The sequence below is a fragment of the Muscardinus avellanarius genome (assembly GCF_963383645.1).
Source record: "Muscardinus avellanarius genome assembly, chromosome: 19".
Taxonomy (NCBI): Eukaryota; Metazoa; Chordata; class Mammalia; order Rodentia; family Gliridae; genus Muscardinus; species Muscardinus avellanarius.
In genome coordinates, this window is record NC_137805.1 from 13,717,593 (window position 1) to 13,739,128 (window position 21,536).

The 21,536-nt window shown below is 53.1% G+C and overlaps 2 protein-coding genes across 2 annotated transcripts in view; one reads left to right on the forward strand and one right to left on the reverse strand.

The window, feature by feature from the left end:
• Nucleotides 1-582: 582 nt before the first annotated feature.
• Nucleotides 583-14,094, forward strand: GFRA4 (GDNF family receptor alpha 4; the record flags this gene model as incomplete). The annotated part of the gene is made up of 10 exons (XM_080716424.1): nt 583-637; nt 2,398-2,743; nt 2,824-2,933; nt 3,021-3,155; nt 3,659-3,750; nt 4,837-5,023; nt 9,226-9,315; nt 10,280-10,496; nt 11,900-11,966; nt 14,017-14,094. 10 exons carry the CDS (start codon nt 583-585, stop codon nt 14,092-14,094), a joined length of 1,377 nt encoding a protein of 458 aa, XP_080572550.1.
• Nucleotides 14,095-16,701: 2,607 nt separating this feature from the next.
• ATRN (attractin) overlaps nt 16,702-21,536 on the reverse strand; it is a gene marked incomplete at both ends in the record, with an annotated part of 109,376 nt that continues 104,541 nt past the window's right edge. The window contains one exon of the mRNA XM_080716318.1: nt 16,702-16,826. Coding sequence (XP_080572444.1) covers nt 16,702-16,826 — 125 coding nt within the window. The remainder of the gene's footprint in view (nt 16,827-21,536) is intronic.

A 21,536-nucleotide genomic window follows, 5' to 3' on the forward strand; every position in this document is an offset into this window, starting at 1 on the left:
GGGGAACTGATGCAGAACAACTGAAAGCAGCATGCGGCACAGATCAGGTAGCGCCTGGAACAGAAAAAGAACATTAGTGGGAAAACCAGGGACATTCAAATGGTCAGTGGTTCAGTTAACAGTGTGGCACCACTGCTAACTTCCTAGTGTTAATAACTGTACTGTGGGGAAGGCGGGCGGAGGGCCTAGGGGATGGCTAGTCTTTTGCAAACATTACACAACCATAAAATTAGTTAACAAAAGGTTAACAAATTGTAGAGAAAGTTGCTAGTTTAGTTTGGTAGAGGCCAGGGTTGTGGGCTGTATGGGTATCGTGGGTGTGTCTGGGGGCGCAGGTGTGTCAGGTCTGTTTTAGATGTTCAGGCGCTGGGTTCTGTGGCTCCCCAGCCAAAGGGAGGCGCTGCCTGGGGCGGGACCAGAGGGCGGGCTGTCATTCCCTTGCAAAATCTCCTCCTGGCGGGAGTGCGTGTGTCAACACAGACACCTGGGTGTCCCTGTGCCTCTGCTTGGGAGGCGCTAGAAGGGGCCACCTGTCCACCTGGAGCTCTGCCTGAAGCCGCCCTTCTCTGCTCACGGTCCAGCATGGCCGCCTGCGTGGGGCCTGCGCTGCTGCTGCTGCTGCTGCTACTGCTGCTGGGTGAGCACCTGTCTTCTCCCCTGGGTTCTGAACCCTAGCATCTGCCCCTGCTTCTCTGGACAGAAACAGAAGGAAAGAGGGCAATTACAGAAAAAGCAGGAAAGCAGGACGGGGCGCCGTCCAGAGGCCTGTGCTCCCTGACGGGGAATCCCTGCAGTCTGCCCTGCTGCGTGAGGAGCATCCCATGGAACAAACCAGCTGAGACACGCCTCTGCCCCAGGAATTTCTTTTCCCTATTGCTTCCTCTCCCCCAGCTGTCATGGGAGCAGTCTCCCAGCCCCGCGCTCCTCTGCGAGTCTTGGAGTTCCAGGGCTGCTCACTGCCCGGCTCCTCGGCGTCTCCCAGGGCTGCCCCCAATCCACCTGCAGCATCCCAAGGCGGGGTCACTCTTGGGAGTGTGGTGCAGAAAGGGAATCTGGTAAAGGCAGAGGAGATCTTGGTGCTGAGATGCGCTTTGAGGGTGGAGAGGAGCCGAGTCAGGCGCCCCTGGCCAGGGAGACAGGTGAGCAAAGGAGCAGGTGGGCACAGACCTGGGCGGCTCCAGGTGCTGCGGGGTGGGGCTGAGGCCCGGGGATGTGCCCGGCAAGGTGAGAGAAAAGGTGTAAGCATGCCCGCTGCTCTGGGCCTCCTGAGGGGACTGGAGGGCTCACCTCTACCACCTGCCTCCTCCACTCCTGTACCTAGCCCAAGCCCTCCCTCCCTCCCTTTTGCCTGCAGAGCTGATGGCTGAAGCCACAGCAAGAATTTTTATAATCCCTGCCATCTAGTCCCCGGCCCAGAAAGATAGGTGGCGAGTGCCAGAGAGGAGCCCTGCTTGGGCACCCCAGGCCCCCACACCAGTGGGAGGGATGAGGGGCCAGGTGGGGACACTTTACTCAGACTGGGGTGTCAGAAAAGCTTCTAGGTTGGCAAGGGGCGGAAGACGTGGCCAATTAGCCTGGTTTTGCTGAGCCAGGTCTACTAAAAGGGGCCGCCAGTTCCTAACTTGTGGCTAGAGTCACATGTGACCCGTGGCACCTCTGGGCCCAGTTCGCCCTGTGTGCTTGACCTCTGAGGTGTGACTCCCTGCCAGGGGTCCTCTCTGCTCTGGCAGGGTGTGACACCCCGGCTCACACCTTTACCGACCCCCCCCCCCCCACACACACACCATGAACCCTCCAGTCCTGCGGCCTGCAGGTCCTCAGCCAGGCCTAAACCGGCTGGCTCTCCAGAGCCTTTGGGCGATCCGAGGGTGGAGGCGCTGTGGGGAGCCAGGGTTCAGATGCCGAGGGAGGAGTTGAACCCAGAGCCTAGAAGGACTGGGGAGGGAAGATGCCCTGCTACGGTGGGGTGGGGGCAGGAGACCCGGAAAGAGGGAGAACTAGAAACTTACAGACCCTGCCAAAGACCCTCTCTGTGGGCGCAGGGATGGAAGACAGGCAGGAGTTTCGGTGAGGAAATATACTGTTTCCGTTAAGTCCCATTAGCCAACTTCCCAGTTAGCTTTCTTCTCTGCCAGGGTGGGCCCTGAGCAGGGGAGGCGCCCTGTGAGCCCCTCTCTGGACGGGTGGGAAAGCTCTGCAGATGGTGGAGGTGCCCGAGGAGGATGGGACACCACCATCGCCCCTAACGTGTTGCCCCCTAACCGCCGCTGCCCAATCCCTTTGGGGCGCACTTTGTTCCCCCGGGGTTCTGAGCGCCCCTCCGCTTCCGAGGGCGTGCCCGGGTGAAGCCCCACGCGGGGCGCACAGAGCACTGCCGCCCGCCTGCCCCTCCACCAGGGCCGGCGAGATCAGCGGGGAGGAACCGCTGCGTGGACGCGGCCGAGGCGTGCACGGCGGACGCGCGGTGCCAGCGGCTGCGCACCGAGTACGTGGCGCAGTGCCTGGGCCGGGGTCCCCGCGGGGGCTGCCCCCGGGCCCGCTGCCACCGCGCCCTGCGCCGCTTCTTCTCCCGCGGGCCGCCGGCGCTCACCCACGCGCTGCTCTTCTGCCCGTGCGCGAGCCCCGAGTGCGCCGAGCGCCGACGCCAGACCTTCGTGCCGGCCTGCGCCTTCTCGGGGCCCGGCCCGGCGCCCCCGTCCTGCCTGGCGCCCCTGGAGTCCTGCGAGAGGAGCGGGCGGTGCAGGTGCGCGGGGGCGGGGCCTGCGAGGGCGGGGCGGGGCGGGGCTTGGAGGCTGGCCACTCACCGCCCTCCGTCTCGCGCAGGCCCCGCCTCCTGGCCTTCCAGGCCTCCTGCGCGCCTGCGCACAGCGCCCCCGACGGCTGCGCCGGGGACCCGGGCGCCCGCTGCCTGCGCGCCTTCGCCGGCCTCGTGGGTACGCGCGGCCGGTGGCGCGGGCCGGGCTGGGCGCGGGACGCCCCCGCCACGGCGGGCCGGTCACCCCGCCCTCGGGTCCCCGCAGGCACCGAGGTCACCCCCAACTACGTGGACAACGCGAGCGCGCGCGCGGCGCCCTGGTGTGACTGCGGAGCCAGCGGGAACCGGCGCGAGGAGTGCGAGGCCTTCCGGGGCCTCTTTACGAGGAACCCGTGCTTGGGTGAGGGGCCCGGGCAGGGCCCCGCGGGAGAGCCGGGCGCGCGTGCGGCCCCTCCCGAGGCAGCTGGAACCCATTTTAGAAGGAAGGGAACCGAGGCCCCCCGCGGGCTAAAGCCAGTCCCCCAGGACCCGGGATGGATCGGGGCGCCGCTCCTCCCGGCACCTCGGAGGGCCCCCTCCCGCGCACGCTCCCCTCTCTCCACGGTGCTGAGTGGTCTGGCGTTAGGGGACCTGAATTTGAAGCCCAACTTTGCCACTTTCTTGCTGAAAGTCTGTTAACTTCGAAACCTGTGTGTGTTTGTCTGTGAAATGGTGGTATAAGTGTCGCTCTTCCCTGTGGGATGTAGACTGGTTTGCCAGTCACTCTGCGCACAGTTCTCCTTGTTCAAATATTCCTTGACATCTGCCTCCCATCCATCCCGAAGCCATTCCTTGCAGATGCCAGGGGGGTCTTCCTGTGTCTGGGTTTCCCAACCACACCCACCCTGAGCCCTCCCTCCGCAGATGGCGCCATACAAGCCTTTGGCAGCGGGTCGCTCTCAGTCCTGGGGAACCAGCTGGACCCCCAGGGGAACCCTGGGCACCACCTCCTACAGGTAGGTGCAGGAGTCCTTCCATGCCAGGTGGGCAGGAGGCCTGAGTGGCCAGGGAGTGGGCGCAGTACGCTGCCCCAAGGGCTCGCTCTGTCCCCACTCCTCAGGCCTCCTCTGCAGACAGGCCCCTGCTGTCCATGCTTCCAGTCCTGGCTCTCCAGGCCCTGCTTTGACTAGGAGGCGACTTTGGACAGCGCAGCTGACTGCTCACACTGCCTGGGCTACTGGCCACGTCTCTGCCCTGCTGCCCAGTGAAAAGACTGGCTGGCCCTCCCTCCTGCCCTTTGCAGGTCTGAACGCCTACCTGCCTGTGCCCTGGATTGAGGGCCGGAGGCAGGGGGCCTGATGCAAAGCCCCGGGTTTCCCACCAGTAGATGTCTAGATTGTAGGGCCCTTTCTTCACAGGCTTTAAGACAGTTGGATTCTCTCACAGGGGAAGGCAGCAGAGGGTCACCTTTGTAGCAGAGGTCTCACGGGGATCCTCACATCTCCTAAAAACAGTCAGAGACCATCTGGACTCTTGAAATTCCAGGACACTGTATCTACTGCCCAAGTGGGCACACCCTAAGAAATACATCAGAGCGACTTACAGGCAAGGCGCCCACCGCAGCCTTTGTGTCCGGCACCTCGCGGCCAGGCAGTACCTGCCTATTATACCCACTGTGCCCAGAACTAAGTGGGCAGAGCGCTCCCCTTCCGTGCTGTGCGGCTGGCGGCACCCCTGGAGAGGATCCGGTCCACACAGTCCCCAGCTTCTCACTGCCCCCTGGCTGCTTTCCCCATGATTTACCGTGGTGCTGAAGTGCAATAAACGCAGTGCAGTGAGACTGACCTTGTCTTTGGGGAGACAGAGTCGGCCACAGGGCGTGCCCCGTAGGCCTGTGTGACTTCAGATGGCCTCAGGACTTCCTTGGGCAGTGTCACCTCCCCTACAGATGCTGACAGGAGTCAGTTCTCAGGTCCTACTGTCAGATTTTGTCTTTGCTTTTTTCTCTGCTTTCCTACTCTGCTAGTTTTCAGATAAAGAAACTACATTTCCCAGGCTCTGACACACTCAAGCCAATGTGACCCGCCAAATGCCATGGGCAGTGTCCAGCTGCAGCCCTGGGGGCTGGAGGTGAGCTCAGTGCGGAGTGCTTGCTTAGCTTGCTCGAGGATAAGTTCCAGACTCAAACAAATGCGCAGTTCTGCCAAGGAGCTTGGGCAGGAGAGGTGGACTCTGGTGTGGAGGTGCTACGCCTCTGCCTGCTTCCTGGAAAGCTTGGAGACGTGTGTGGTATTGGGAGGGAACCCCGGGGCATTCTACCTCCAAGCTGCACCCCCCAGCCCTAGTTTTTATTCTTTATTTTGAAACAGGGTCTCACTGGGTTGCAAAGGGCCTAACTAAGTGGCCGAGGCTGGCCACAAATCTTGATTCTTCTCTCAGTCTCTCAAATGCTGGGATTACAAGTGTGCACCATCACACCAGGCCGCTCAAAGACTCTTGAGAGAAGAGTTACCATGCCGCTGGGCTTCGCCTTCCCATAATGACTTGAGGTCTGGCAGGAGGTAGGAGGCAGGCTGAGGTGGAGGCTGCCGTGCCCGCTGAGAGACCTCTGTGCCACACAACCCATCCCCAAATGTGGCGAATGTCCTTGCTAACCCAGCTCGCAGCTGCCTTCTTGTCTGGAGGATCACTGCCCAGAAATGCCAGTTAGGCTGCACTCGGCTCCTCTGGGCTGACCGAGGCCGGGGTGCAAGGGCTGGCCTGCCTGCCCCAGGTTGGGACAGTTCTGTTCGCCATGCAAGCTCCAGAGCCAGCAGCACCAGACTGGTTCAGTACTTCAGGATGCAAGAATCCTTGTCTGGGGCTCAGCTTCTGGGGAATCTCAGACTTGGGTTAGTTACAGCTCAACCCCAACACAGGCCCAGGGCTGCCCTGACCAGGACAGGAGCCGGCAATCCTGAGACTGCGTGTGTGCACGGCACCTCACACCAAATCCAGACGGCTGGCTGCGCTATCACCCTAACAGGACTGCTGATTGTACGAAGAGCCAAGTGGCTTGAGCGTGTGCTGAGCACCTGGGCTTGGGCACAGCAGGAGCCCCGGGGTTCAGATGCTGTGGCCTTGCTGGTCTCCCCAGTGGCTCCCCTCCGCAGCCCAGCAGGCTGTCACCGAGGGGTGGGCCGGATGCCACCCATGTCTCAGGTTTGGGGTCGCTCCTGTTAGCAGTCTCTGCAGAGAAAAGCAGCTCTTCCCAAGGACTCATGGGCTGTCCTGGGCAGGACCTTCATGGGCCCAGCATGGATTATGGGCTTCTTCCTGTGGTAGTGGCGTGATGTCAGCTCACCAGGGTCACCTGGAATGGGAGGTATCATGCAGAGCGAAGCTGAGCCCAACCTGTTCTCAATTCATAAAGAAGAGGGGCGGCCCACCCTGCACAGCGCTGCACGAGAATGGCACCTGCACTCGGCTGGGGCGGGGCTGGAGGGCGGGCATTGAGGGCACCCCTCGGCCGGCTCCCTCCAATCTCGCCGGTGGCGTGGTGGTGCAGCTTGTAATCCCCGCGCTTGGGAGGCTGAGACAGGAGGATCGCACAGGTTCGAAGCCAGCCTCAGCTACTTAGGCTCTCAGCACAGTAGACCCTGTTTCCAAATAAATTATAAAATAGGGCTGGGGGTGTAGCCTGGAGGTAAAAAGCCCCTGGGTTCTACCCCCAGTACTACACACACACACACACACGCACACAAAGTATCTGCTAGTGATCCCCATAGTGTGTTAAACTCTGACCTATTTTTAACTCAGAGTAAAATGCTGGCATCAAAAAAAAAAAAAAAAAAAGATGGGAGGGGCCCAGATCTGGTAGCACACTCCTGTAATCCCAGTACTTAAGGGAGCTGAGAAAGGAGGATTGCAGGTTTGAGGCCAGTCTCAGCAACTTAGTGAGGTTCTGTTTTTGTTTTTGTTTTTTTGATACTGGTAATTGAACCCAGAGGCATTCTACCTCTAAGTTATACTTTCAGCCCAATTTTATTCCCCCCCCTTTTTTTTGTGATGCTAGGGATTGAACCCAGGGCATTCTACCTCTGAGCTACACCTCCACCATATTTTTTATTCTTATTCTTTATTTTTATTTTGAAACAGGGTCTCACTAAGTTGTTGAGGCTGGCTGCAAACCTGTGATCCTCCTGTCTCAGCCTCCCAAGTACTGGAATTACAAGTGTGTACCACCACTCCCAGCAAGGCCCTGTTTTAAAATAAAAAAATAAAATGGGACTGGGAGGTGTGATGAGGCTCAGAGCTAGAATGCCCTTGGGTTCAATCCCAGCACCAAAAAAAAAAAAATGACTGCAGATAAAAATAGAATTCTGTGTAGAAGAACTATGTATATACCTTCCAAACGATTGGGAAAATGAAGTGAACGGGATTTATTTGAAAACTAAACTTGTACCATGGTTGCCAGTGGTCTCAAAGATATGCCCACGTCCTAATCCCTGGAACCTGAGAGTGTTATGGTATACAGAGGCAAAAAGTGTCACCTCATATGGCAAAATATGTGATTAAGTTATGGATCTGGAGAGGAGAGGGCATATCCTGGATTATCTGAGTGGGCCCCAAATACCATCACGTGTCCCCTTCTAAGAACCATGCAGAGAACTAGACACAGCGTAGAAGCGGATGCAGAGACAGGCGACTGCAGATCTGCAGCCATGAGCCGATGCATGTCAGGAGCCTGGACGCCGGGCGCGGGGTGCCCAGGGCCTCGGGAGGGAGTTCAGACATCGGACCTCCAGAATGATGAGAACCAACACCTGCTGTGGTAAGCCAGGAGGCTGCCTCTGAGAAGCTGGCAGAGTTGCCTAAGGTTGTGAATTTGGTTTCTGATGCTTCTCTCTAAAAAGGTTCTGTATGCATGGTGTTGCCTCTCCAAGGCTGAGTCCCCCACAACCACTCCCGAGCCTCAGTGCTCTTTTAGGTGGCCGTCACCGTCCTGTGCACACTCTGGGAGTCCACAGTCCTCCCGGCACTAGACCCCTGCCTGGGTCTCTGTACCTGTTGCCAACATTGATACCCTAGCCAGCAGGCGGTTGGGGTGGGGCTGAGGCAGAAAGGCAGGTGCTGGGAGCACTCGTGGATTTATTGGTGGAAACTTCACGGCTCATGAATGCTCCCTGGCTTGGAGCCCAGCATCTAGGTGCAAAGTTGCCATGGAAACCACTCACCGTCCATGATTTCCCAAACAAGTCAGGCTGGACCAAGCTCACACGGCCAGCTCATCGTGTCGCTTCCTGAAGGCCAGGAGCTGTGCAGAACTGTGGGAGTGGCCCCCAGGTGGTAAGCAGCTTGCAGTGAGCCTGGCATGTGTGGAAGAGGCAGGTTCCACTTTGCTGGGCTGTAGCCTGCGAGGGCCTGGGTTGAGAGGTGCTTTGTGAAGCTCCTGGGCCAGGGACAGGTCACCTGGCCCCCAGATGAGCCTACAGAGCAAGGCAGAAGGGACAGAGAAAAGACTGAGATGCGTTCCCACAGGAGAAAATAAGATATGCAAAGTCAAGTGACGAGTTGGGGACAGGAATGACACAGCTCAGAAGGCTGGTCACAGCGGGCCTGGCTGCAGGGCTGAGCTGAGCTTGCAGCGCCCTCCAGGCAGTCACGGGATCATCAGGTTCCCAATCCCTTCTTGTGACGGGGACAGGAGAGAGCATGCCACATGGCTCACAATGCGGAGCCACAGGGCGTGTCTGCTCAGAGGTGACCCATGTAGGTGTGTGGCTACAGGGACTTCAGATGCCAGGACTGGCGGTGCTGGTGGTGACAGAGCTCTCTAAATGATGCCAGCTTGTAATGGAGCTTTTTCTTTTCTTTTCTTTTTTTTTTTTTTTTTTGCGGTACTGGGGATGGAACCCAGGGGCATTCTACCTCCAAGTGACACCCCCAGCTCTATCTTTTATTCTTTATTTTGAAACAGGGTCTCACTGAGTTGCAAAGGTCCTCACTAAGTAGCTGAGGCTGTCTGGGAACTGTGATCTTCCTGTCACAGCCTCCTGAATGCTGGGATTACAAGCGTGCGCCACCACGCCCGGCTGTGATAGAACTTTTATGAAAACAAAATTCAATCCTCCTTGATTTACAGAGTAGTTGCATTTCTGGAGAAACTGACTGTATAGTAAACCAGCTCCTGGTTCACAATAGGGCCAGGTTTTACAAAAAAAAAAAAAAAATTAGAAACAGATTTTTCTATCTACACAAATATCCAGGCCAGACAGTAGAAAGCTGGGGTGGGTGGGATGAGTGTGGGATCAGTTCCTTGCTGGGCGGGGCGGCTCTACAGGTCACTGATGGCTACTTTCAACTCCACTCACTCACTCAGAGCCACACTTCCCCATTAGCTCCATGGTCAAAACTCACTATTTCCAAAATGTCCCCTAGGGGGTAGGATGGTGCACACTGAGAACCCCTGCCCCACTTTAACTCTACTGCCGTTCAGCCCCTTCCCCCAGCCACCTGCCTGCCTTGTCGGTGGCTGGACCCCAGCGAGCTGCCCTTCAGGGGCAGCTTATCAGAACGGCCCCCCAGCCACACTGTGTTAAGTAGGGACCCCCATGCTGATTTTAACCTCTCCTCAAAGCTTACTATCTGACATGTTATTTTTTGTGTGGTACTGGGGATGGAACCCAGGGGCTTTCTACTGCCAGGCTACACCCCCAGACCTATTGTATATTTTTTATTTGGAAACGGTCTCACTAAGTTGCTGAGAGCCTCATTAAATAGCTGAGGCTGGCCTCAAACCTGCACAATCCTCCCATCTCAGCCTCCCAAGTACAGGAATTAACAAGCGTGCGCACCACACCTGGCTTGACATTTTACCTCTTATTGTCACTTATTATTGTGTCTGTCACTAGATGGTAAAGTCCTTGGGGACTTTTGTTGATTTTGTTCATGTAATATCCCGGGTTCTTTGTAATGCCTGGGGCTGTTTTGCTCAGTAAAAATTTGTTGACTGACCAAATGAATCAACCTCGTGGGGTGATGGCGAGCTCACTCAGGCAGGTAAGAGGAGATACTTCACTCCCGGTATCTGCAGTGCTCCGTGCCAGCCACCTAGGACCCAGGCTCCCTCCTCTGCTGCACTGCCATCTTCCCCGCGAGCCCACAGGGTCGGCGGAGCATTGATTGCTTGCTTGATTGTGCTGGGATTGAACCCAGGGGATTCTACCTCTGAGTTACATCCTCAGCCCTATTTTTCTTATTTGGAAACAGGGTTTTGCTAAGTTGCTGAAACTGGCCTTGATCCTGTGATCCTCCGGTGTCAGACTCCCAAGTACTGGGATTACAGGTGTGCGCCACGGCTGCCAGCTGAGCCTTAGTATTCTTAAGACCCTTGGCAGGGAGTGGTGCTTGGTGAGGCCTGGGCATGCGGCTCCACCCAGCTGCCCGGGCCTAGGCAACAGGAAGCTGCCCACTTGGAGGAGATGGCGTGGTGCGCATCTGGCCGGTCTTGGGCAATCGGCTTCTCTGGTCACCAAAACCTGTGAAGGTCTTCTTCCTTCACAGGAAACACAGGCACTCTCTCCTACAAGGTGCAGAAATCCAGACCTGCAGCGGAGGTCGTCTTCACCGCCTTACCACTTCCTCAGCTCCCCACTCAGCAGCAGGAGCGAGATGGGGAGGGCAGCCTCACAATCCCTTCCATGCGGGGCTGGGGAGGGGCTGACCCAGCAGTCCAATCACTGGTCCACAGCACGGTTCAGATCCTGCGGGAGCGGGATCTGTAAACCTAGTACTTGAGAGGCTGAGATAGGAGGATTGCAGGTTCAAGGTCAGCCTCAGTAACCTAGCAAGGCCCTGCTTCAAAACAAAATATAAAAAGGGCTGGGGACATAGTTTGGAGGTAAAATTCCCCTAGGTTCAGTCCCCAGCACCACACACACACACGCCCTGCTGGGCCTGGCTCTGGGGCGGCAAGCCCTCCCTGGATATACCTGTCACAACTATCTTCCAGCCTGAGGGTGGTTTTAAGGCTTCCTTGATAGTCACGGGTTTGTCTTTTTGGTACTACTGATTAACCCAGGGGCATTCTACCTCTGAATTAAAACCCGTAGTCCTTTTTTTTTTTTTTTAAGTTTTGGAACAGGGCCTCCCATCCAAGTACCAACCTGGCCTAACCCTGCTTAGCTCCTGAGATCAGGTAAGACTGGTCACACTCAGGTGGTTCTGTCTTATTCAGCTGCTGAGGGTCTAAGCTGCAGAGGCTGGCCTCAAACTCGGGATCCTCCTGTGTCAGCCTTCCAACTACTAGGATTCTGGGTATGTGTCACTGGCTTCTTAACTGGCTACACATGTGTGAGGCTCGTGTCTCTAACTGGGCTTCCTTACCCACATCTCTCTGTGAGGAGAGTGAGGTGAGCGGGCTCAGCGGGGAGGCTGAGGCCTCCTCTGGCTTTCTCAGGCAGGCAGTGTCTGACGAGTCTCACAGGCCTTTGCTGCTCACCAGCACCTTTCACTGTCTGGACTCTGAGGCGGCCTGGACTTGCACGGCTCTGGACTTGAGGGCTCTCCTCTCTTCCACATTCTGCTTGTAAACTAATTCAACTATTTCTGTGGTGCCCTGCCCCAAACAGCCAGTAATAACACGTGACACCTTCTGTTTCTTCCAACTTTTTCCTCTCAAGCTGACAACTCAGTGGCCACGTGGCTTGCCTCCTAGGTTACTGGACGTAACGGCTTCTGTTTGGCCACAGCCGGCAGGGCCCTCCAGTGTCCTGCACTAAGCCAACGCCAAGTGCTGTAGGTTCTGGTTAGAGTGCACTGTGTCTCAAGGCACGGATCTCTGTGTCAGTAAGCGTAAGCAAGCTAGTGATGGTAACAGGCCCAGTTGCAGTTGACGTTTGTCTCAGCAATGTGAAGACCAGAACGATCGTGCAGGTCTGATTCCAGGGCCCACGTTCCTTCCAACATCCTTGACGTGTGGCTTCTGGGGAGGAGACCCGTGTGAGAGCACTGGTGTTATTACTTCCTTCAACATTTTACGAGTTTGGCCCCAACCTAGCTTGCAAGGGAACTGGAAAATGTTGCTGACCTGTGGATCTAAAAAGAAAAAGTTAATAGGTTTAGTTGAACACACAGCATCTTCTCTGCCAGGAAGCTGGCGGCTTTCAGTGCTCTCCCCCAAAGCTCCAAGGTCCTTCCCAGCCGGGTTGCAGCCATCGGCCCACCTCCTCCAGGCCCACCCTCCCCTCAGGTCCTGGCCCCAGGAACCTGGTGGTGTATTCCCCTTGGGAGTGAGCACCCACTGTGGGCTTCTCCCATTCCAAGTGACCCACCTCCTCCTTCTGGAACTGGAAGCCTGCACTCTGTACCCGGGCTCTGCAACACTACAATCTGACCCTACCCCGGAGGCAGGACCCAAATCAGGCAGGGCTAGACACGAATGCCTTCAAACAAGGCTCCATCAAAAACACAAGAGGATAAGCGGCCACCTCAGACCTCGGCACCAGGGGACGAGGGCTGGGGCCGGGGGAGGGAGGGTGCCTGAGCCGGCCTGCCCACCACATCTGGGAGTGGACTGATGGCCACAGGCCGTCTGGGAAGGGCCCTGAAACCTGTGGGAAGTGAGGTGGGAGCCGCCAGTAGTTTCTGACAGACTAAAAATTGGCAGAGACCATATGCTATGTGTTTACCAAGCTTATTGGATTTGGCTGCTGGACCTACAGATTTAGTGGTCTGGAAGGCCTTTGAGGCTTTGAGGAGCACGTGAGCAGGTGGAGAAGGAGAAAGGGGCAGCAGGAGGCAGCCGGGTAGGGAGTCAGGGAGGACCACAGCGACTGCTCAGAAGCCCCCAGGGCTCCCCACCCGCACTCACTTGTCAGCCCAGTGCTTCTCTGAGGCTGCCAGAAAGCTGGTAACACTCAAAACATCCAAAATGTAAACATAAACCAAAACAAACCAAAATTAAACACTCAGAGCAAAACCACATTTTTACCAGGTCTACTTTTATTTCAGAAGGGAGTTTGTATTATAGTATTTACTTTTATTTATATACAAGTGCTTCACATTTGTTTAAAATGCACAGACCTCTCTTAATTCTCGTTCCTGCTTAAATTAGCTGTTATTTTACAATACAAAAAAATACCAAAAATTGCAGTCCTAAGTGTATGTATAACACCCACAATCCCAGCAATGAAATAGTTTACAATACTTACTCCATATTTACATGAGTGCAACAGATGCTAAATTATACATATTAACTAAGCTTGAATCTAAACCAAACAACAACAAAAAAACACACACAAAAAAACGTAAATAACCATAAAACAAAAACATTTCCAGAGCCAGAATTAGTTCAATGAAACAGGCTTCACTAGTGTTCAGAATGTTTTGTGCAGATTCGATTTCTGAAAGTCGACTCTATTATTGCCTTTGGAAGGGAAGGTGCCAACTTGCCTCCACACTGCAGGGCCCCCGCAGGTAGGACGCGTGGGCTCAGCCGCCGCCGGGCGGGCCGTGTCTCTATCTGGAAGCCTTCCAGAGGAGATGTTTGGTTGCAGCCAACAGGGTAAACATTTCAGACCTTCGCTGGGGAGCCAGGGCTACCCCAGGGGGAGAGGCCTCCGCCTTCCTGGTTCTGCCCTCAGAACAGCCAGTTCTCACAGAAACCACAAGGAAAGGTCTCCTGGGATGGCGGGCTGAGGTACAGGATTTTGTTGTAATTCTAGAGGTTCTTCTTCTCAGTTGCTGCCCTAACATGAGCTCAGGTTAGTGTTTAGTACATCTTGTTGAGTGGGTGAATCCAAGACATGGAAGGGTCAAAGGTGTTCATGAGAACCCACCGTCACCAGGTCCCCACCCCCAGGTGCCCACCAAGTTGCAGGAGCAAGATGGACACTGGAAGGTAAACTGTCTCTTTTCCATCCAGGGTGCTGTGGTCTTATCCCAATTTCCCAGTGCATTCCCAATCTGTACTCGGGCCTTACACACAGATACTCTACCTTCCTTTCAGGGGAGCATGGGCCGTGACAGGCCCACAACTCCTCCTGCCTTTGTAGGTGGCCCTCTAGGGGTGCATGGGCCCCTCCCCAGGCTTCTCTGGGAGGGGTGGGTGGGGGCGGGAGGCCAGGGTTTTGTGAGATCTCCATGGGGAAATGGAGCCTCCCCACCCCAGGTTTCAGTATAAAAGACTGGTTCTTCCAAAAGGTCAAGCCACAATAAAATACAGCCTGAGAACCCTTTTGGAAAGTCTAATTTCCACAGGTTTAGTCTCTGAACTAGAGACTCTCGTTCCCTGTGTCCAGTGTGCCAACAGGCTGCTAGGAGATCAGCGGGCCAAGGACAGCGACGCCCGCTCCCTGCTTCCCTCAAGTGCCAAGTAAGCACCCGCTGCCCTGCTCCGCACAGGTGTTGGACAGACAGGTCCGAAATCCTCTAACGCTGCCAGGTACAACTGAACACACTAGTGCTGAGGCAGCGAGGCTCTTGACCTTTTTACCAACATATCAGGGCCTGAGGAGAAAACCTCCCAGAACGTGGATACCTAGTGTATGGCACAGAAACATGGTAGGTGAAACTCAGATGTCATCACGTTTAATAAAAATACATTAGGATATTTTTCTGCTTTATGTACACTCCGAATGTCTGAACATTCTGGACACTACTGTATAGTTATGTACAGGTGCAAGATCAAGGTTTCTTATGACCACCTGATGCACAGGGGGAGGATGGCGGCCTCTCTTGGTGGCCTGCTCCACACTGACCTCTGCTTCCTCCCTGCCACGCCCTCCGCCCCTCACCTGGAGGACGCTACCACTGCAAAGAGAAGCAGAAGGATTCAGCTGTTTCCCCACTATTAAACTTCTTTTGCTACTTCCTTCCTTCCTTTTAAAAAATAAGCAATATCTTACAGAAAAAAAACAAAAAAACAAAACATAACCAGGGGGCTGGGGTCATGTGCACGTTATCTCAAGGCAGGGGGCTAACACGGGGAAGGGACTTCTTTGGCCAAGGGAATTTGGTCCTTTGAGCAAACAAGGAGCGTCTGCCTTGTAGGAGGACACGCCCAGTCCTGCCTCACTCTCCATGAGGCCTCCCGGTACCTAGAGGCAGAGGGCAGCCGCTGCAGGCATCCTGCAGGTGCTGTGTTCTGGCAGGGTTGTGGGGAGCTCTGAAGAGGAGGGGTCTTTTCTAGAACCGTCCGCGCTTTAACAATGATGTGAAAAGACGCTTTTTGAGGCGAGTTTTACAGTGGAGGTGTTGTGCATCAGTGTTCCAGGGTTCCTCTCCTTGGAAACATCTTCCCAGGAGCTTGTTCATGGGAATGGTTAGTGTTGGGCTAGAGAACGTACCCCTCTAGGCACTGCATTTGAAGGTGGAATGCCGCAGCTTTGCTCTCTTGAGTGTTAGTTTCTCTGAATTCAAACTTGAGCACTGCTGTCCAGAGGTCCATCCTGATCAGGTAATGCCAGAGTTGAAGGTTTTGAAGCAGAAGAGATGGTGGGATCTCTTGATCCCACAATCATTGAGCTGCTGCACAATGCCAGAATACAGAGCACCATAAACGGGAGCCCAACACCCAGGCAGGGCCTGTGGGAGCGTTCCCTCCGTCTGTCCATCATCCCATGTGCTTCTCGCCCTCATCCGCACCGACTGCCCTCTTCACAGCCCCCGGGGAGGTCAGAGGAGGACGTGGGCGGTGCCCAGAGGGAGGGCAGGGCAGCGCCTCCCAACAGCGGGCGGTCCTTGCCTGGAGCCGACTCTACCTCCAGCTGAGGCCCCAGGTCTAGAGCTCCCTGCAGAGGACGCAGAACTACTGCCCTCTGTTCTTTTCTGCTCAAAGGAGACACGCGACCCAAGCAAGAGCCTCCGCTCCTCTGTGCTGCCCTGGCAGGAGGCCAGAGGCTCGCCAAGCCTCAGGCCGAATGACAGAGCTGGGAGGGCAGGTGGTGTATGAGGCCCACACCTTCCCAGTGTCCATTTGAGAACAATAAAAACAGGAGCCGTCACAGTTTGTTTTCCTCAGTCCCTGCGGCTAGGTCCAATGTTCCTTGGGGTGAGAAAATTCTTTCCTGGCTGCAAATTAGACTTTAGAAAAAGAGCAGACTGCCAATGGAAGCTATTTAAATTTTACAAGAATGTAGGAATGCAATTATGTAAAAACTTAAGCTTACTAACTTTCCAATGCTAGATCTATTTAAAGTCTAGGCACTTAGTGTGGTGTGGGGTGTGTGTGTGTGTGTGTGCGTGTGTGTGTGTGTGTGTGTGTGGTGAGAGAGAGAGAAAGAGAGAGAGAGAGAGAGGGAGGGAAAGAGAAAGCAAATGGATTAAGACTAAATTAAGTTGATACAGAACACTGCCTATTACATTTGTTTACAGTCTAGGTAACATTGCTGACCTCGACGTTTAAAAGAGCCCCCTTCTATCTTAGTTTGATATGATTCAAAAGAGATGGACCAATATTAATTCTCAACTAGAAAAAAGCTACTTCCTGGAAGAGAGATCTGCCAAAATTGTGCAAGAGTAAACAGCACATCTTTAAAAAAGATAGCAGGCTGCAGATGAACCGAGTCCATTCATCTGACTAGTTCTTAAAAGACCACGTTGAAGAGCAACTGCTATCGAAGGTCTACGTGTAAACACTCCGTCTTTCATTTTTCGCAGCTGAGCCAGTCCCAGATCTGTCCCCACACGTGAACCTGGGCATCGTTCCGAGCTCCCTTGCCGGCTCCACACCGGCCTCCTCCACAGCCACCGGTCATCCCTGGACCTGGAACTGAATCAGTTATTTCCTATGTGAAAGTAAAAGGTTAGATGCTGGACACAGATGGGAGAAACCATCAAAGAAAGCTTGTGATCATGCAGATGAGTCGGACACTTGGAGGCTTTCCAGTCTTCTGCCCCGCACCGCCGCTTTCCGCCTGTGCCCTCCACTGCAGATGGCTCTGTGGGCCACGTGCCCTGCGCGCGGGTGAGTCCCCGGCCCCGCATCAAATGCAGGTTCCAGGCTGTGCAGGGGGCTGCTGCTTCCGGTTCCTCACTGCTCCTGACTTGTCTTTGTACACTATTGGCATCTGCTGAGAAATGTCCACCAGGGCGCTGGCCACAGCGAGACCTTAGGAGAACCCACAGAGGGGACACATGTCAAGGAACAGCTTGCTTTGTTTTTAAATAATATTTTTACATTTGCATAGTTAAAAGTATACAGGGAAGGGCTTTACTTCCTCTGCCCCTCCCACCACCTTCCCTCCTTCATCTGGATAAACTCTGATTAGTTTCATATTCTTTCAGTGTTTGTTTATGCAAACGCTCTTCTTTCTTCTCTTTTGGAACTGGGCACCAGAGTTAGAGCTATGCATCACTACACCGCTCCCTCCCGACTTTGGACAGAGAAGGCCTGTGAAAAGGGCCGCAGCCACGCCCCTGCATGCCCTCTCCTGCCTGCTCCAAGGGGCAACGTGGTGATCCAGGTCACCCCATACTGCGTGGTTAGTGTAAGCTATTTTCAGATGTACAGAGCAGGCAGTGAGGCCAAGCTGGTATAAGCAAGGCTCTTTAGCTGGCCGGCTAAGTCTGCTCATCTATCAGATCGGGGTAAGAACAGCTCAGCTAGAAGGAGGAGTGAGTGAACTGAGGTCATCTCAGCGCCACCCACAGCCATGCTCAGTGCCGGCTAACTCTCACTCCCCCACCTTTGCTTTAGGGACTCTGGTACTGATCCTCCCTTTTGTATTAGAAACCGACGAACCCACATTCATTACGGAGGTCAGCAACTGGGAAGCTGGATTTCTAACGCTGGGGGAAATAGCCAGCCTAGGCTCAGACTGGCCCTGAGCTCACCTCAGGAGCCAGAGGCAGTCTGCTACTCTACCCCCTGCACCTGCAGCGTGGGCAGGGCGGGAGGGCTCTTAAGTGCCCGGCTGGTGCCTCGCACATAGTGGGGAATCTCGGCCACGGTAACTACTATGGCACAGGGATGGAAGTGTGGCTCACTGGTAGACCACCTGCCTGGCATAAGCTAGCACCACCAGGAGAAAAAACAGTTCACATGAGCAGTTTGATTCCTAGCACTGCAAGGAAAAACAGAACAGTTCACATAACATGGCGGGTATGGAAGGCACCAAGCACAGCCTCATGTCAGGGTGGGTCTTGGGCAGCAAGCAGCTTCTTTAGGAGTAAGGGGGGGGGCGAGGCAAAAGTGGGGCAGGAAAGGCTGCAACACTGCCCACCTGTCACCTGCCCGTGCCCTCGGGCACCCTGCCTGCAGGGAGCACCAGACAATGTTTGCTGAGCCGGCAGTGGCAGCAGAGACAGCCAAGTCCCAGAGGCTGACTTGGGCTCAACTCCCAGTGGCGCTGAGGGGAGACCATGACAGTGTGTCCTGGCCTTGCCATGCTAAAGTCCTCCTTCAAGAGGACTCCACACCCAGCACCCTGCAAGCTGAACAGGGGCCCTTGCGGGTCTGAGGGCCACTGAGGGAACGTGGGGCTCAGGGCTGGCTAGAGGCCCGGGCACGCTGTCCCTGGACTCCAGGCCTTCTCTGGCTACAGCAACCCTGATCGCCACAAGGAGAAGCTGCCCGAGTTGCAGCTTCGTAGGAATGCTTGAGGCACCCTTTACAAAGCACTTCATGATTAGTCAAGACATTTCCACGATGGCATTCCATACTGCCTTCAAATTCAAAACAAGAGAATGTTTTTATAAATTGTAATTCAGACTTCCGGGAAGATGGCGACGGAGAAAAGCGGGGCTTATGAACCCCGCTAACAACCAATCTCTATTACCACAAAATCAGCGCCTTTCATAGCCAGAAAACACCATCAGCAGAGAAACAAAAAATGTAATTACAAGGGACAGAGAAAAAGGGCTGGAAAAACGAGACACCAGAAAGAAACCAGATCGCAGTGCTGCAGCTGGAGTCGAGGCGCAAAGCGGCAGGCGCCATTTTCCCTTGCAGCACCAGGCTCCAGAGAGGAGGGGAACTCAGAACAGAGCTCAGAGCAACAGAGGAGATACGCCGGTCTCACGCCCGAGGACGCGGCAGCAGCGCCTACTGCCAGCGGCAGCGGCGAGCTCACCGGATGGCACAAGACCAACGAACTCAACAGCCCACCAGGCTCCAGAGAGGAGCGGCGGACAGCAAGCCGAGGTGAGCTGCTGTGGATCAGCTGGGCGGGATTCGGCAGATTTCTTGGCGCAGGGAGAATCTAAAGCTCCCAGAGGCTGGGCTCAGCACACCCTGCAGGGACTCAGAGTGGAGCTCAAAAACAGAAAAGAAATACGCCAGCCTCACGGCTGAGGGCGTGGCAGTGGCGCCATATTGCCACCGGAAGCAGAAGCAGCAGTGAATTCACGGAGTCCACTATAGCTCTATCAGCGTACTCAACAACAGTGAGTCAAATTGTGGTCCCTAGAGGAGAAATCCCAGTACTGTACTCCCAGGGACTTGACCCAGTGGGGGAGTGGCGGTGGCAGAGATATCACACCATAGGAGAATGCCCAACCTGGCATCCCCCATGGTCTAAAGCAGCCTCGATTGACTCCCTGGGTCTGAGACTCTGCCATACAACCCAGTAAAGGAGTAGTGGGGACCGAGATACCACAGACTCGAGATCCAGAGCACCTTAAGTGAAGTCGTACTGACCCAAGGGAAGAACCCAGAGAAGGCACAAACTTCCTAAATCATGGGAAAGAGGAATAACAATGGAGCAATGAATGCCCACAACCCCACAACATCAGAACACGATAAAACAGAAATTCAGAGATTTCTAGAAGATCAAATCAGGAAAATAACTGTAGAAATAATAGAGCTGTTTCGAAAAGAATTCAGAGAGAGCCAAAAAGAGATAAAGGATGCAATAAATGAGGTAAAGGCCTCAATTCAAAGTACAAACAACCGATTAGACCACATGGAAAATAGAATCTCGCTCTTAGAAGATGATCATTCAAAAAATGAACGCATAGTTTCTAATTTAGAAAAAAAATCCGACAGCAGGAATCTGACATTGAAGAAATATGGGCCCATTTTAAGAGAGCTAACCTAAGAATAATTGGAATAGAGGAGGGAAAAGAAGGTGAAACCAAAGGGATCAACAATCTCTTCAAGGAAGTAATAGCAGAAACATTTCCAAACATAGAGCAAGAGGTCGATACACAGGTCCAGGAAACTTATAGAACTCCCTTTAGACAGGATCGGAGAAGAGGATCCCCACGCCACATAATTGTCAAAATGACCAATGTGGAAGCCAAGCAGAGAATCTTAAAGGCAACAAAAGCAAAGGGCCAAGTGACATTCAGAGGCAAACCAATTAGAACCACTCCAGACTTCCCAAACCAAGTCATGAAAGCCAGAAGGGCTTGGAGTAACATATTCCAAACTCTGAAAGAAAACAATTTCCAGCAAAAATTTCCTACCCAGCAAAACTTTCTATCAAATTAGATGGGGAAATAAGAAGCTTCCACGACAAACAGAAACTGAAGGAATTTATGTCTTCAAAACCAGCGCTAGAGAAAATACTCAAAGAGATTAACTACAAAGAAGAAATAGGTAACACACACCAGAAGCAGAGAAACAAGATTTTCCATCCAACAGACAACTAAGACTGGTTATCTATGGAGATTCATTATTTATGTTAGTCTTTTACCTATTTCTAAATTGTATTGTTTGCTTTTACTGTTGCTAATTTTTAGGATGTATAGTTGGAATATTAATATACCTTCAGATATAGCATTTTGAAATATTTTATCCCATTCTATCAGTAACTTTTAACTCTGTTTACATTGTCTTTGGATATACAATATTTTTTATTTTTTAGGGAGTTTGTTTACCCTTTTGTTGCCTGTGCCATTGAAATCATATCCAAGAAATCACTGCCAATTTCAATGTTGTGAGGTTTTATGACCCAGATTTTCTTTTAAAAGTTTATAGTCTTAAGATTTATATTTAGGTCTTTTATCTATTTTGAGTTAATATTTGTATATGGTGTTAGGTAAGGGTCCAATTTTATTCTTTTTTATGTAATTATTATTTTTCAACAATATTTAGTTAAAAGATTAGTATTTCCTTCAGCAAATGTTCGTGGAAACCTTGTCAAAAATAACTTGAAAATATATGAAGAATTTTATCTCTAGGCTTTTTATGTTACTCCACTGGTTTATATATCTGCCTTTAGAACAGTACTACACTGTTTCAATTATTGTAGCTTTATATGGTTTGAAATCATAAAATATACATCTTCTAGCTTTGTTCTCCTTCAGGATAGATTTTTTCTGAAAATAAATAAATAAATGTATGATAGTTTCACCTAAAAAAAAAAAAAAAGAAAAAATATTCTCTGGTAAGAAAGAAAGCAAAAAGAAATATTGAAATGTTATCTTTAAGTCATCACAAGCTTGGTATCAGACAAATGAAACTGTTATGTGAGATTATCATCATTAATATTGGATAAATTACTATAAAACTAGATGTCAACCACTAAGCCAAGCATGGGAAGGAGGGATGGGGAAGGAACGTGGTGGGGATCGGGTAGGGGGCTAACTGGGCGATGTGTGCATGTAAGTCTACAAAAGTATTTTCTTTATACCATTATGATGTATGAATACAGTGCACCAATAAAAAAAAACAAAGTAAAAAAAAAATAAATTATAATTCAGTATTTGATAGAAAAGCATAAAAAAAGCTGGGGGTGGTGGCGCACGCTTGTAATCCCCGCACTTGGGAGGCTGAAACAGGAGGATTGTGCAGGTTCGAAGACAACCTCAGCTACTTAGTGAGGCTCTCAGCAACTTCGTGAGACCCTGTTTCTAAATAAACTGTAAAATAGGT